This window comes from Salvelinus alpinus, chromosome 13 (genome assembly GCF_045679555.1).
Source record: "Salvelinus alpinus chromosome 13, SLU_Salpinus.1, whole genome shotgun sequence".
NCBI classification, from domain to species: domain Eukaryota; kingdom Metazoa; phylum Chordata; class Actinopteri; order Salmoniformes; family Salmonidae; genus Salvelinus; species Salvelinus alpinus.
This window is the reverse complement of record NC_092098.1, coordinates 50,616,321-50,633,806: the sequence shown is the minus strand read 5'-3', so window position 1 is coordinate 50,633,806 and position 17,486 is coordinate 50,616,321. Positions and strand designations below refer to the sequence as shown.

Sequence of the window (17,486 nt, the reverse complement as noted above, 5' to 3'; positions counted from 1 at the left end):
ACTGCATCTCAGTGCTAGAGGCGTCACTACAGACCCTGTTTTAATCCCCGGCTGTGTCGCAGCTGGCCGTGACCGGGAGACCCATAAGGCGGCGCACAATTGGCCCAGCGTCCTCCGGGTTAGGCCGGCCGAGATGTTCTTGTCCGATCGAGCTCTAGCCACTCCCTGTGGCGAGCCAGGCGCAAACACGCTGACTTCAGTCGTCAGTTGGACGGTGTTTCCTCCGACACATTGGTGCGGCTGACTTACGGGTTAAGCGAGCAGTGTGTCAAGAAGAAGGGCCGCTTGGCAGGGTTGTGTTTTTGGAGGACGCATGGCTCTCGACCTGCGTTTCTCCCGGGTTCGTACGGGAGTTGCAGCGATGGGAAAAGACTGTAACTACCAATTGGAAATCACGAAATTGGGGAGAAAATACCGTGAGACAGGCGGTCATTTGCATGACAGTTACCGTCTGAATAAAGCCTAGCGACAGCCTAGCGACACGACTTAGAAATGACAACACGACTATATTTGTTGTCAAAGTGAACCTGGCTCTGGGGAGTCAACAACTTGGAAGTGTGGCAACAAAATACTAGAGATCAGCCTGTCCCTTTAAGACCTGCTCTACACTAGAGATCAGCCTGTACCTTTAAGACCTGCTCTATACTAGAGATCAGCCTGTACCTTTAAGACCTGCTCTACACTAGAGATCAGCCTGTACCTTTAAGACCTGCTCTATACTAGAGATCAGCCTGTACCTTTAAGACCTGCTCTATACTAGAGATCAGCCTGTACCTTTAAGACCTGCTCTATACTAGAGATCAGCCTGTACCTTTAGGACCTGCTCTACACTAGAGATCAGCCTGTACCTTTAGGACCTGCTCTACACTAGAGATCAGCCTGTATCTTTAGGACCTGCTCTATACTAGAGATCAGCCTGTACCTTTAGGACCTGCTCTACACTAGAGATCAGCCTGTACCTTTAGGACCTGCTCTATACTAGAGATCAGCCTGTACCTTTAAGACCTGCTCTACACTAGAGATCAGCCTGTACCTTCAGGACCTGCTCTATACTAGAGATCAGCCTGTACCTTTAGGACCTGCTCTACACTAGAGATCAGCCTGTACCTTTAGGACCTGCTCTACACTAGAGATCAGCCTGTACCTTTAGGACCTGCTCTATACTAGAGATCAGCCTGTACCTTTAGGACCTGCTCTATACTAGAGATCAGCCTGTACCTTTAGGACCTGCTCTACACTAGAGATCAGCCTGTACCTTTAGGACCTGCTCTACACTGGAGATCAGCCTGTATCTTTAGGACCTGCTCTATACTAGAGATCAGCCTGTACCTTTAGGACCTGCTCTACACTAGAGATCAGCCTGTACCTTCAGGACCTGATCTACACTAGAGATCAGCCTGCACCTTTAAGACCTGCTCTACACTAGAGATCAGCCTGTACCTTCAGGACCTGCTCTATACTAGAGATCAGCCTGTACCTTTAGGACCTGCTCTATACTAGAGATCAGCCTGTACCTTTAGGACCTGCTCTACACTAGAGATCAGCCTGTACCTTTAGGACCTGCTCTACACTAGAGATCAGCCTGTACCTTCAGGACCTGCTCTACACTAGAGATCAGCCTGTACCTTTAGGACCTGCTCTACACTAGAGATCAGCCTGTACCTTTAGGACCTGCTCTACACTAGAGATCAGCCTGTACCTTCAGTACCTGCTCTACACTAGAGATCAGCCTGTACCTTTAGGACCTGCTCTACACTAGAGATCAGCCTGTACCTTTAGGACCTGCTCTACACTAGAGATCAGCCTGTACCTTTAAGACCTGCTCAATACTAGAGGTCAGCCTGTACCTTTAGGACCTGCTCTACACTAGAGATCAGCCTGTACCTTTAGGACCTGCTCTACACTGGAGATCAGCCTGTACCTTTAGGACCTGCTCTACACTAGAGATCAGCCTGTACCTTTAGGACCTGCTCTACACTAGAGATCAGCCTGTACCTTTAAGACCTGCTCTATACTAGAGATCAGCCTGTACCTTTAGGACCTGCTCTACACTAGAGATCAGCCTGTACCTTTAGGACCTGCTCTACACTAGAGATCAGCCTGTACCTTCAGGACCTGATCTACACTAGAGATCAGCCTGCACCTTTAAGACCTGCTCTACACTAGAGATCAGCCTGTACCTTCAGGACCTGCTCTATACTAGAGATCAGCCTGCACCTTTAAGACCTGCTCTACACTAGAGATCAGCCTGTACCTTTAGGACCTGCTCTACATTAGAGATCAGCCTGTACCTTTAGGACCTGCTCTACACTAGAGATCAGCCTGTACCTTTAGGACCTGCTCTACACTAGAGATCAGCCTGTACCTTTAAGACCTGCTCAATACTAGAGGTCAGCCTGTACCTTTAGGACCTGCTCTACACTAGAGATCAGCCTGTACCTTTAGGACCTGCTCTACACTGGAGATCAGCCTGTACCTTTAGGACCTGCTCTACACTAGAGATCAGCCTGTACCTTTAGGACCTGCTCTACACTAGAGATCAGCCTGTACCTTTAAGACCTGCTCTATACTAGAGATCAGCCTGTACCTTTAGGACCTGCTCTACACTAGAGATCAGCCTGTACTACACTAGAGATCAGCCTGTACCTTTAAGACCTGCTCTACACTAGAGATCAGCCTGTACCTTTAAGACCTGCTCTATACCAGAGATCAGCCTGTACCTTTAGGACCTGCTCTACACTAGAGATCAGCCTGTACCTTCAGGACCTGCTCTAGGTTCTCCAGTTTGACACGGAGTCTCTGGTTCTCCTTGAGACCTGAATCACGTTGAGCGGTCACTTCAGAGAGGTGCTCTCTCAGCTCCTCATTCTCAACCCAGGTCTGAGAGAGAGGGATGGGGTGGGGGGGAGAGAGAGCGAGAGGTGGGGGGGAGGGGAGAGGGAGGGGGTGGGGGCGAGAGGGAGGGGTGGGGAGAGAGAGAGAGAGAGAAGAGAGAGAGGGAGCGATAGAGACACTGGACATGAGTACTGTCATTCCTCAAGACCAGGAGGAGGACAGACACAGAAAACAGGAGCCCTTCCAGTCTACTGAAGGGTCATGACAGAGAAGACAGTTGAGGGTTCCAGTTGAACCATAATGTACATTCATTCTGTCATAAAAACAACACAAAGCCTACGAGGGCCTCAAAGAATAGAATAAAATGGAATAGAATGGCATGGAATATAATAGATTAGAATAGAGACTGACCTGGTCGAGCAGCTGTGCCTTCCTCCTGAGGAGATCCGCCTCTTCCTCTAGATGCCCATTTTTGCCTCGCTCATCCTCAAGCTGGCTCTCCTGTCAGAGGGAGTAGCTTTAGTAACTACATCGTAGTACAGTGGTAACTATACTGTTGCAATCAGTGGAGGCTGGTGCCACTTTAATAATAAATCTGAGGCCGCGCTCAGTGTAATGCCTGGGATAGAATGAATGGAACCTTCATGTGGTTGATACTGTTTCATTCATTCTATAGCAGAGGAATTTCTCCCTCCACCAGCGCCCCAGCACCTGGTCCACTGAGAGTAGCACCTCGAGTACAGTAGTTAACAGGCAGGTGATAGGACGAGGGACCCTTACCAAATCCAGACATCCCTTCTGTCTCTTCCTAACTTCATGTTCCAAGTTTTCACATTCTTTTCTCTTCTTGCTCAGCTCACATTCCTGAAACAAGACACCACAACGTTACAGAGACAAGGCCTGCACATCACAAACATCCTGATCCAATCATATAGCATGTCACATTACAGAGACCAGGCCTACGCATCAGAAATATCCTTATCCAACTCCATATTATGTCACGTTACAGGGACTAGGCTTGAAATTCAGAATCACCCTTATCCAACCCCATACCTGCTCCATATCATGTCACGTTACAGAGACCAGGCCTACGCATCAGAAACAGCCTAATCCAACTCCGTTTCATGTCACGTTACAGAGACTAGGCCTGCGATTCAGAAACATCCTTATACAACTCATAACGTCACGTTACAGAGACTAGTCCTGAAATTCAGAAACATTCTTTTCCATCTCTGCTCCAAAGCATGTCACGTTACAGAGACAAGGCCTGCACATCACAAACATCCTGATCCAATCATATAGCATGTCACATTACAGAGACCAGGCCTACGCATCAGAAATATCCTTATCCAACTCCATATTATGTCACGTTACAGGGACTAGGCTTGAAATTCAGAATCACCCTTATCCAACCCCATACCTGCTCCATATCATGTCACGTTACAGAGACCAGGCCTACGCATCAGAAACAGCCTAATCCAAAGCCATTTCATGTCATCAGAGACTAGGCCTGCAATTCATAAACATCCTTAGTCAACTCCATAGCATGTCACGTTACAGAGACGAGGCCTGCAATTCATAAACATCCTTAGTCAACTCCATAGCATGTCACGTTACAGAGACGAGGCCTGCAATTCATAAACATCCTTAGTCAACTCCATAGCATGTCACGTTACAGAGACGAGGCCTGCGCATCAGAAACATCCTTATCCAACTCCATATCTGTTCCATAGAATGTCATGTTACAGAGACTAGGTCTGCACATCATTCTTCTTTGGACACTGTTAACTAACCTCCAGACGAGCTTCAATGCCATACAACTCTCCTTCCGTGGCCTCCAACTGCTCTTAAATACAAGTAAAACCGATCGCTGCCCACACCTGTCAGCAGGTGTGCCAGCATCACCTGCCAGCATCACTACTCTGGACGGTTCTGACTTAGAATATGTGGACAACTACAAATACCTAGGTGTCTGGTTAGACTGTAAACTCTCCTTCCAGACTCACATTAAGCATCTCCAATCCAAAATTAAATCTAGAATAGGCTTCCTATTTCGCAACAAAGCATCCTTCACTCATGCTGCTAAACATACCGTCGTAAAACTGACCATCCTACCGATCCTCGACATCGTCGATGTCATTTACAAAATAGCCTCCAACACTCTACTCAACAAATTGGATGCAGTCTGTCACAGTGCCATCCGTTTTGTCACCAAAGCCCCATATACTACCCACCACTGCGACCGGTATGCTCTCGTTGGCTGGCCCTCGCTTCATACTTGTCGCCAAACCCACTGGCTACAGGTCATCTACAAGTCTCTGATAGGTAAGGCCCTCCCTTATCTCAGCTCACTGGTCACCAGAACAGCACCCACCCGTAGCACGCGCTCCAGCAGGTATATCTCTCTAGTCACCCCCAAAGCCAATTCCTCTTTTGGCCGCCTTTCCTTCAAGTTCTCTGCTGCCAATGACTGGAAGGAATTGCAAAAATCACTGAAGCTGGAGACTCTTACCTCCCTCACTAGCTTTAAACACCAGCTGTCTGAGCAGCTCACAGATCACTGCACCTGTACATAGCTCATCTGTAAATAGCCCATCCAACTACCTCATCCCCATACTGTATTTATGTATGTATCTTGCTGCTTTGCACACCAGTATCTCTACTTGCACATTCATCTTCTGCACATCAATCACTCTAGTGTCTAATTGGTATCTTGTAATTACTTCGCCACCATGGCCTATTTATTGCCTTACATCCCAATTCTTACCTCATTTGCACACATTGTATATAGATTCTCTTCAACTGTATTATTGACTGTATGTTTTGTTTATTCCATGTTTAACCGTGTGTTGCTGTATGTGTCGAACTGCTATGCTTTATTCTTGGCCAGGTCGCAGTAGTAAATGAGAACTTGTTCTCAACTTGCCTACCTGGCTAAATAAAGGTGAAATAAAACAAACTAAATAAACATCGGACACATCCTTAACCAACTCCATATCATGTCACGTTACAGAGACTAGGCCTAGGCATCAGAAACATCCTTATCCAACTCCATAACTGCTCCTATAATGTCACATTAGAGACTAGGCCTTCGCATCAGTAACATCCTTAACTGACTTCCTATCATGTCACTGTCACACGGCTTGCACATCAGAAACATCCTTATCCAACTCTATATCAGGTCACGTTACAGAGACTAGGCCTGTGCATCAGAAACATCCTTATCCAACTCCATATCTGTACCACTGAAATCACAACGCTGTGGTTGAAGTAGGAGCTTTGAGTGTTGTTGTTATTGTTTGTGTTGTTTCGTAAATAAATAATAAATGTGAAAAGCCTATTTGACATCAGACCGTAACGCCATCGTGCACATGTACTCTGTTCTGTGAGTAAAGACAGAGGCCTATCCGACTAGAGTACCATGCATGTCTATGATACCATGTCCTGTCCTGTTTATCAGATCCCAAAGCATATTATCATATCATTTTTGTGTTTGCCAAAAAAGTGTCTGCACGAATCACGATCAATCTGTTTCGGATCCAACATAAAATGTAAGTCCTTAATTCCACATTGACCTCTGACCTCATGGTTACAAGGTTTTTTACCAAGCTTAACATTCTTATTTTATTCTAAATGCAGTTTACATGCATAGTCAGTTAGGCCGCGCCCCCGTCTCCCAGCAGCAAACAGAGGAATCTGATTATTTCAGCCTCCATCGCCACACAGAGCATACGGACTTATTGACTCAGTTTAATTGACTGAATGAACACAACAGCTTAATGGTGGGCGATGTGGGCGAGTCCTCTACAGTGACGACACGGACGCAGGAAGACAATATAGATCATTAAAAAAAAGCGCTTGACCTGTGACCTGTTTTCTCACCATTGTCTGTCCGTAGCATTAACACTTGGTTTATCTTCATGCATTGATAAAGCCACCCTTCAGACCACAAGCAACCATATCATAACGGGTTTAGCCAGCACTCAATATTCAGCAGTAGGCTTACTGACTGCACTAGTCCAATTAGCAATGCCATTTCAGCCAAGTCTCCAACAAGAGGTGTCTGTATAGCTAGCCGTGACAGGGTTGTAGACTGTATGAGGTGAGTGTGTCAGTATAGCTAGCCGTGACAGGGTTGTAGACTGTATGAGGTGAGTGTGTCAGTATAGCTAGCCGTGACAGGGTTGTAGACTGTATGAGGTGAGTGTGTCAGTATAGCTAGCCGTGACAGGGTTGTAGACTGCATGAGGTGAGTGTGTCAGTATAGCTAGCCGTGACAGGGTTGTAGACTGTATGAGGTGAGTGTGTCTGTATAGCTAGCCGTGACAGGGTTGTAGACTGTATGAGGTGAGTGTGTCTGTATAGCTAGCCGTGACAGGGTTGTAGACTGTATGAGGTGAGTGTGTCTGTATAGATAGCTAGCCGTGACAGGGTTGTAGACTGTATGAGGTGAGTGTGTCTGTATAGATAGCTAGCCGTGACAGGGTTGTAGACTGTATGAGGTGAGTGTGTCTGTATAGCTAGCCGTGACAGGGTTGTAGACTGTATGAGGTGAGTGTGTCTGTATAGCTAGCCGTGACAGGGTTGTAGACTGTATGAGGTGAGTGCGGATATAATGTGTGTGTGATATTAATGTATCTGTTCTTACCAGCAACTGTAGTCTTTGATCTTCTGTGTGCTCCTTCTGGTGGGAGTGGCTCGGGGTGGGGGCGGGGCCCGGCGGAGTTGGGATCACTCGCGGCCCCTCCTCCTCTCTGGGAGTCTCCTCACACCTGGCTGGAGCCTCATTTAACGCCAAGAGTTGGGTCTCTGCTGCAACCTGTCAGAGGCACCAACCATGGAGGAACACAATCATGCCTTAATAATTAAAGCTGACCTGCTAGGCCTATAGATTAAAGAAGCTAAAGAATGGGGTAAGGCAGGGACAGACCTTGACACCTGGAGTATTACGTAAGACAACGTAATGAAGCACAGCACTCAGAAGTGGCTCTGTAGGGCTAAAGCAGCAACACTAGGCCGAATACAACCTAGACTGTCAGACAGAGGTGCAAAGCCCTTCATTCAAATCGAGGTTCCACGACTAATCTATTTTCCTTGCCTAACGGCTAGATTGAAAAAGAGCTTCAGCTAATTGGATCTGAGCATCTTTCCCCACCTAACAGAGCTGCGTCAAACAAAGTGACTAAGAGAACATAGTGTCCTGTAATATCAACCTGACTGATGTCTACTGTAATACCAACCTGACTGATGTCTACTGTAATATCAACCTGACTGATGTCTACTGTAATATCAACCTGACTGATGTCTACTGTAATATCAACCTGACTGATGTCTACTGTAATATCAACCTGACTGATGTCTACAGTAATATCAACCTGACTGATGTCTACTGTAATATCAACCTGACTGATGTCTACTGTAATACCAACCTGACTGATGTCTACTGTAATACCAACCTGACTGATGTCTACTGTAATACCAACCTGACTGATGTCTACTGTAATATCAACCTGACTGATGTCTACTGTAATATCAACCTGACTGATGTCTACTGTAATACCAACCTGACTGATGTCTACTGTAATACCAACCTGACTGATGTCTACTGTAATACCAACCTGACTGATGTCTACTGTAATATCAACCTGACTGATGTCTACTGTAATACCAACCTGACTGATGTCTACTGTAATATCAACCTGACTGATGTCTACTGTAATATCAACCTGACTGATGTCTACTGTAATATCAACCTGACTGATGTCTACTGTAATATCAACCTGACGGATGTCTACTGTAATATCAACCTGACTGATGTCTACTGTAATATCAACCTGACTGATGTCTACTGTAATATCAACCTGACTGATGTCTACAGTAATACCAACCTGACTGATGTCTACAGTAATACCAACCTGACTGATGTCTACTGTGATGTCTACTGTAATATCAACCTGACTGATGTCTACAGTAATACCAACCTGACTGATGTCTACTGTAATATCAACCTGACTGATGTCTACTGTAATATCAACCTGACTGATGTCTACTGTAATATCAACCTGACTGATGTCTACTGTAATATCAACCTGACTGATGTCTACTGTAATATCAACCTGACTGATGTCTACTGTAATATCAACCTGACTGATGTCTACTGTAATACCAACCTGACTGATGTCTACAGTAATACCAACCTGACTGATGTCTACAGTAATACCAACCTGACTGATGTCTACAGTAATACCAACCTGACTGATGTCTACAGTAATATCAACCTGACTGATGTCTACAGTAATACCAACCTGACTGATGTCTACAGTAATATCAACCTGACTGATGTCTACTGTAATACCAACCTGACTGATGTCTACTGTAATATCAACCTGACTGATGTCTACTGTAATATCAACCTGACTGATGTCTACTGTAATATCAACCTGACTGATGTCTACTGTAATATCAACCTGACTGATGTCTACTGTAATATCAACCTGATGGATGTCTACTGTAATATCAACCTGATGGATGTCTACTGTAATATCAACCTGACTGATGTCTACAGTAATATCAACCTGATGGATGTCTACAGTAATATCAACCTGACTGATGTCTACTGTAATATCAACCCGATGGATGTCTACAGTAATATCAACCCGACTGATGTCTACTGTAATATCAACCCGACTGATGTCTACTGTAATATCAACCTGACTGATGTCTACTGTAATATCAACCTGACTGATGTCTACTGTAATATCAACCTGACTGATGTCTACTGTAATATCAACCTGACTGATGTCTACTGTAATATCAACCTGACTGATGTCTACTGTAATATCAACCTGACTGATGTCTACTGTAATATCAACCTGACTGATGTCTACTGTAATACCAACCTGACTGATGTCTACAGTAATACCAACCTGACTGATGTCTACAGTAATACCAACCTGACTGATGTCTACAGTAATACCAACCTGACTGATGTCTACAGTAATATCAACCTGACTGATGTCTACAGTAATATCAACCTGACTGATGTCTACAGTAATATCAACCTGACTGATGTCTACTGTAATACCAACCTGACTGATGTCTACTGTAATATCAACCTGACTGATGTCTACTGTAATATCAACCTGACTGATGTCTACTGTAATATCAACCTGACTGATGTCTACTGTAATATCAACCTGACTGATGTCTACTGTAATATCAACCTGATGGATGTCTACTGTAATATCAACCTGATGGATGTCTACTGTAATATCAACCTGACTGATGTCTACAGTAATATCAACCTGATGGATGTCTACAGTAATATCAACCTGACTGATGTCTACTGTAATATCAACCTGATGGATGTCTACAGTAATATCAACCTGATGGATGTCTACAGTAATATCAACCCGACTGATGTCTACTGTAATATCAACCCGACTGATGTCTACTGTAATATCAACCTGACTGATGTCTACAGTAATATCAACCTGACTGATGTCTACAGTAATATCAACCTGACTGATGTCTACAGTAATATCAACCTGACTGATGTCTACTGTAATATCAACCTGACTGATGTCTACTGTAATATCAACCTTACTCCCAGCCCCAACCAATTGACAGATAGACCGACTGGGATTATAATCCAGCTCTCCTCTAGCCTTCCTTCCTTGTGGCCTGACTTCTGTACACAGTCATCTAATCCACGGAGAATCCCTCCAGCTGGAAACGTGACTCACATACAGCAGAGGGAGAGAAAGAGAGGAGAGATACCTACCCCCTCAAACTGGATGTAAATCTTAATGATTCTTTAGAAAGGAGACTCCCTCTGTTTGAATGAATATTCCTTTAAGATTATAATACACTCAATAACATTCTTAGAGTTAGGATTGAGAGAGTCCTTGTGAACCCGTATTTACCAAACATCTCAGAGTGCTGATCTAGTATCAGGTATCCTGACGCACCCTAACGACGCACCCTAACGACAGGAAGCACCCTGACGCACCCTAACGACGCACCCTAACGACGCACCCTAACGACGCACCCTAACGACGCACCCTAACGACGCACCCTAACAACGCACCCTAACGACAGGAAGCACCCTGACGCACCCTAACGACGCACCCTAACGACGCACCCTAACGACGCACCCTAACGACGCACCCTAACGACGCACCCTGACGCACCCTGACGCACCCTGACGCACCCTGACGCACCCTGACGCACCCTGACGGACCCTAACGACGCACCCTGACGCACCCTAACGACGCACCCTGACGCACCCTAACAACGCACCCTAACGACAGGAAGCACCCTGACGAACCCTAACGACGCACCCTGACGCACCCTAACGACGCACCCTGACGCACCCTAACGACGCACCCTGACGCACCCTAACAACGCACCCTAACGACAGGAAGCACCCTGACGCACCCTAACGACGCACCCTGACGCACCCTAACGACGCACCCTAACAACGCCCCTAACGACACAACGCACCCCGACGAGGCAAAACTGAATCAGTATCAACATTCATAATCTGAAGTCCAGCAGAGGGCTGTCATGACTGTCCACGAGAATCCAAATAGGTCAGATCAGGTGTGCAATGAATAACTTCAATCAGACCCCCTCTCACCAATAGAGGGGGAAGGAAAGAACTAGTGGGGGTTAACAACTCACATCCTGTTGTAAATCAAAGGAGAAGTTTCAGCCTTGAGCTCTCAAGATTCACCAAAGAAATGTGCTTTGTTTCAACAGACTTTATCCCGCTGAAACTCTAACACGTTCACAAATGAATACCGGAACAATATTTATAACATAGAACATGGGGAATGGTCAATCTATAGAACACTAATGTAATTTTGTTTGTTATTTTGTCATTAAAAATATTATAAAGGAAATACTGTAATTTGGGAAGTATACCCACTACATATATGAAGTTTCCATACTCTGCGTTGTGCATGTAATATGAAAAATTATGAAAGTGTTTTTGTTAAGAGAGGGAGGTGATTTGAGAAGCTATAAGAGAACTTTGCACAGTGAGTAATTATTGCCCGGAGTGAGGTTAGGGAGCGTACCAGCATGCCGGAATCGCCCATTTTGAGCAAACTGTATAATGATGTGTAAAGAAAAATACACATTAGACCAGAAAAACATGCAGCTGCACGTTAAAAGTGGTTTGAACTTTGAATCTCAACACGAGGTGGAGACGATAAACTCACCTCCCGGACAATCACTTGTACGGCTGATTAGCTTTTCTAAGTAAAGTATCTTCGAAGGCGAATTTAAGTAGGACCATCCTGTTACTCTGCTCAAACCACCGTATTAAGCTACTCTCACCACTGGGGAACCATCGACACGGCTGGCTAGTCTATCTTCAAAGAAGCATCTTCAAGAGCGAATGGAAGGAAAATCAACTCTGTAGTTCTGTTCAGGACCACATGACAAGTCTCCGGATACCGGACAACTACGACGAAGGACAACAGTAGAAGAGTTGTTGGAACCATTTCGGACAATCAAATCCTTACAAGCTTTCCCCGAAAAGGCCCAACCCCCTTTTCAAGGCTGCCCTGTTCACCGAGAGATTCCCGGCGAACCCAGGTATTTCACGTAAATACATTGATGATTTCTTTCTCAAAGCGGGCAGCGGTTCGTGTGCAAAGTATATGGTTAATGAAGGTGGGAGTAGTTTCTGAATGTACCAATGCTAAGTGTCTCTGTCCCTCTCCATCTCTTCTTTAACAAACAGCAATGTTGTTGTCATTCCACTAGGGACGTCAATAACCGGTGCAGAGTGTGTGTGTTTATCCTGTGTTCCCATTTAATTAGCTTGTAAATAAATAATTAAACCAATTTGGGTAGTACTGAATCGTAAGTAAGGCTGGGTTTTTGCAGATGCAAGGAGGTTACGGCTGTTCAGAATGATAATATGATACAAGGTTATGATTAATAAGTTGACTGTTTATAGATGTGATAGGTAAACACCTTTTAGAGTTTCATTAGGGAGATGGTAACTCTTTAAAGAACCGCCCTCGTGGTGCCCCAGAGCCTAATGAGTTAATTGTTACACGATTAATTTAATCGGGTAAAAATAAAACATAGTTACTTAATTAGATAAATAACAGTCTTCAGATTAATGTTAAAGTCACGACAGGGCTGTGGTTGGGGCACTTAGTGTGGGGGGAGTGGTTCTGGAGGACATGGGGGAGTGGTTCTGGAGGACATGGGGGGAGATGGTTCTGGAGGACATGGGGGGAGTGGATCTGGAGGACATGGGGGAGTGGATCTGGAGGACATGGGGGGAGATGGTTCTGGAGGACATGGGGGGAGTGGATCTGGAGGACATGGGGGAGTGGTTCTGGAGGACATGGGGGGAGTGGATCTGGAGGACATGGGGGAGTGGATCTGGAGGACATGGGGGAGTGGATCTGGAGGACATGGGGGGGAGATGGTTCTGGAGGACATGGGGGGAGATGGTTCTGGAGGACATGGGGGAGTGGATCTGGAGGACATGGGGGGAGATGGTTCTGGAGGACATGGGGGGAGATGGTTCTGGAGGACATGGGGGGAGATGGTTCTGGAGGACATGGGGGGAGTGGATCTGGAGGACATGGGGGAGTGGATCTGGAGGACATGGGGGAGTGGATCTGGAGGACATGGGGGGAGTGGATCTGGAGGATATGGGGGGGAGATGGTTCTGGAGGACATGGGGGAGTGGATCTGGAGGACATGGGGGGAGATGGTTCTGGAGGACATGGGGGGAGATGGTTCTGGAGGACATGGGGGGAGTGGATCTGGAGGACATGGGGGAGTGGATCTGGAGGACATGGGGGAGTGGATCTGGAGGACATGGGGGAGTGGATCTGGAGGACATGGGGGGAGATGGTTCTGGAGGACATGGGGGGAGATGGTTCTGGAGGACATGGGGGGAGTGGATCTGGAGGACATGGAGGAGTGGATCTGGAGGACATGGGGGGAGATGGATCTGGAGGACATGGGGGGAGATGGTTCTGGAGGACATGGGGGGAGATGGTTCTGGAGGACATGGGGGGAGATGGTTCTGGAGGACATGGGGGGAGATGGTTCTGGAGGACATGGGGGGAGTGGATCTGGAGGACATGGGGGGAGTGGATCTGGAGGACATGGGGGGAGTGGATCTGGAGGACATGGGGGGAGTGGATCTGGAGGACATGGGGAGTGGTTCTGGAGGACATGGGGAGTGGTTCTGGAGGACATGGGGGAGTGGTTCTGGAGGACATGGGGGAGTGGATCTGGAGGACATGGGGGAGTGGATCTGGAGGACATGGGGAGTGGTTCTGGAGGACATGGGGGAGTGGATCTGGAGGACATGGGGAGTGGTTCTGGAGGACATGGGGGAGTGGATCTGGAGGACATGGGGGAGTGGATCTGGAGGACATGGGGAGTGGTTCTGGAGGACATGGGGGAGTGGATCTGGAGGACATGGGGGAGTGGATCTGGAGGACATGGGGGGAGTGGATCTGGAGGACATGGGGGAGTGGATCTGGAGGACATGGGGGGAGATGGTTCTGGAGGACATGGGGGAGTGGATCTGGAGGACATGGGGAGTGGTTCTGGAGGACATGGGGGGAGTGGATCTGGAGGACATGGGGGAGTGGATCTGGAGGACATGGGGGGAGATGGTTCTGGAGGACATGGGGGGAGATGGTTCTGGAGGACATGGGGGGAGATGGTTCTGGAGGACATGGGGGGAGATGGTTCTGGAGGACATGGGGGGAGATGGTTCTGGAGGACATGGGGGGAGATGGTTCTGGAGGACATGGGGGGAGATGGTTCTGGAGGACATGGGGGGAGATGGTTCTGGAGGACATGGGGAGTGGTTCTGGAGGACATGGGGGAGTGGATCTGGAGGACATGGGGAGTGGATCTGGAGGACATGGGGGAGTGGATCTGGAGGACATGGGGGAGTGGATCTGGAGGACATGGGGGAGTGGATCTGGAGGACATGGGGGGAGATGGTTCTGGAGGACATGGGGGAGTGGATCTGGAGGACATGGGGGAGTGGATCTGGAGGACATGGGGGAGTGGATCTGGTGGACATGGGGGAGTGGATCTGGTGGACATGGGGGAGTGGATCTGGAGGACATGGGGGAGTGGATCTGGAGGACATGGGGGGAGTGGATCTGGAGGACATGGGGAGTGGTTCTGGAGGACATGGGGGAGTGGATCTGGAGGACATGGGGGGAGTGGATCTGGAGGACAAGGGGGGAGTGGTTCTGGAGGACATGGGGGGAGGATGGTTCTGGAGGACATGGGGGGAGTGGATCTGGAGGACAAGGGGGGAGTGGTTCTGGAGGACATGGGGGAGTGGATCTGGAGGACATGGGGGAGTGGATCTGGAGGACATGGGGGAGTGGATCTGGAGGACATGGGGGGAGTGGATTTGGAGCTGGAGGACATTAGTGTCATATCCTTGTCACCCTGGCTTCAGCGGGTTAAGAGTCAGGAATCAGGTGTCTAATTGTATCTACTTATCTACTGCTGTAGCTAGGCTAGGGCAGCCGAGGCCACGTCTCAGTAACAAGATCAGGGGCAGGTGATCAAGCTGAAAAAATACTCCTCTTTGTTATTTACTATTTATTTCTGCAACACCCTCATTCATCACAAATTGTAAGCAAGCTAGTTACAGTGCCTCCTAAAGAAATGATTGACATGGGGAAAAGAGAGTAGGCTATCAGCTGATCATTGATGTGTATAATTGATGTAAATCTGGTAGTTACGTAGCTAAAACAAATGTAGGACTCCTATCTGTGCACGTGCCTGAACAGGATCAAACTAAGGACCAGCCGGTGCAATGTGAAGAAGAAACTCTCTCAGAAGTGACTGCTCAGATCTCCTTGAAGAGACCGCTCGGTGCTGCTAGCCATTTGTTATGAGACCACACAATACATCAGGCAGGGAAAAATAACTATATTTGGGCTCATATCCCTCATTATTAGGGTTACTACGAGTTGAAATCCTTTCAAGGAACATCAGGACTGGAGAAGAATACCTACTAGAATAGAACGTTAGAAAACTGTCTGTCTGTTCACCTAAGCCCAGTCCATTGTTGCAGGTCAGTGCGGCAGTGATAGCAGGCCGGTCCCCTGAGTTCAGATAGGCATGTATAAAGGAGGGATTTTGAGTGTTTGCCCACAACGCCGAGATTCAGAGATCAGAGCCACAGATTATCAGAGTTATCAGGCAGTGTGTGTCATACGGGTCAGAGAGCATCTGAGGGGAAGACAGAGAGACAAAATAGACCCAATGAACCTAATTTATTCATCAAATTAGTCACATTTTGTAACAGAACAGTCAAATATGTGGACTATTTTGTAGTTGAAAAGTACATAGTAATACATAGTATTTTGTACTGTGAAGAGTCAATGTTGCATGGCTCTATTTAGGCAGCCAAATGTCTTGCTGTGTGTAATCCTGTACTGAGTTTTTGTTTTTGTGTTTTCAGCAGCGCCCCATGCTGACAATGACCTATCACTGACAGCCCAGCCAGGTGATCTGAGGGTGGCCCTGTGTCACCTGCTCTAATGACCTAACACTGAGAGCCCAGCCAGGTGATCTGAGGGTGGCCCTGTGTCACCTGCTCTAATGACCTAACACTGACAGCCCAGCCAGGTGACCTGAGGGTGGTCCTGTGTCACCTGCTCTAATGACCTATCACTGAGAGCCCAGCCAGGTGATCTGAGGGTGGCCCTGTGTCACCTGCTCCAATGACCTATCACTGTCACAGCCAGGGCACAGCAACGTGTACTCATCATCACATCCCTTACACCTCACCCTCATTTTTTAGGCGAAAGCAAATTGTCTTTATTGGAATATACAGATTTGGTGCAAAGACATGGAGACGTTTCTTGGACCTCTCTGGAACTCTCACACACTCTGGCCTTTTCACACTATCGTGTTGACCCGAACCATACCACACCGAACCACACCGCACCACACCGCACCACACCGCACCACACCGAACCACACCGAACCACACTATACTGAACCACACCGAACCACACCGAACCACACCGAACCACACCGAACTATACTGAACCACACTATACTGAACCACACTATACTGAACCACACTGAACCACACCGAACCACACCGAACCACACTATACTGAACCACACCGAACCACACCGAACCACACCGAACCACACCGAACCATACTATACTGAACCACACCGAACCATACTGAACCATACCGAACCATACTATACTGAACCATACTGAACCACACTGAACCATACTATACCACACTGAACCATACCACACTGAACCACACCGAACCACACCGAACCATACTATACTGAACCATACTGAACCATACTGAACCACACTGAACCACACCGAACCATACTGAACCATAGCGAACCACACCGAACCACACCGAACCATACTGTGCTTGCTCAAACCATATAGAACCATACACTGAGTATAACAAACATTAGGAACGTCTTCCTAATATTGAGTTGGTCTTAGTTTATTAACTAAAAAACAAGTAAACTGAACAAAATACCTAGTTCATAGCTACTGCGCAACTAAACAATATAGCCTACCTTCTAGCCTGGGTCCATGCTGCCTAAAGCATGATGGGAACTAGACCAACACACAATAT

General features: G+C 47.1%; 1 protein-coding gene across 1 annotated transcript in view; it reads right to left on the bottom strand.

The window, feature by feature from the left end:
• The window catches only part of LOC139536746 (peripheral-type benzodiazepine receptor-associated protein 1), a 169,963-nt gene that overhangs the window by 53,583 nt on the left and 98,894 nt on the right, over positions 1-17,486 (bottom strand). Inside the window, exons 6-9 of the mRNA XM_071337341.1 lie at positions 7,484-7,654; positions 3,616-3,699; positions 3,247-3,336; positions 2,758-2,880 (exon numbers count right to left, since the gene is read on the bottom strand). Coding sequence (XP_071193442.1) covers positions 2,758-2,880; positions 3,247-3,336; positions 3,616-3,699; positions 7,484-7,654 — 468 coding nt within the window. The remainder of the gene's footprint in view (positions 1-2,757; positions 2,881-3,246; positions 3,337-3,615; positions 3,700-7,483; positions 7,655-17,486) is intronic.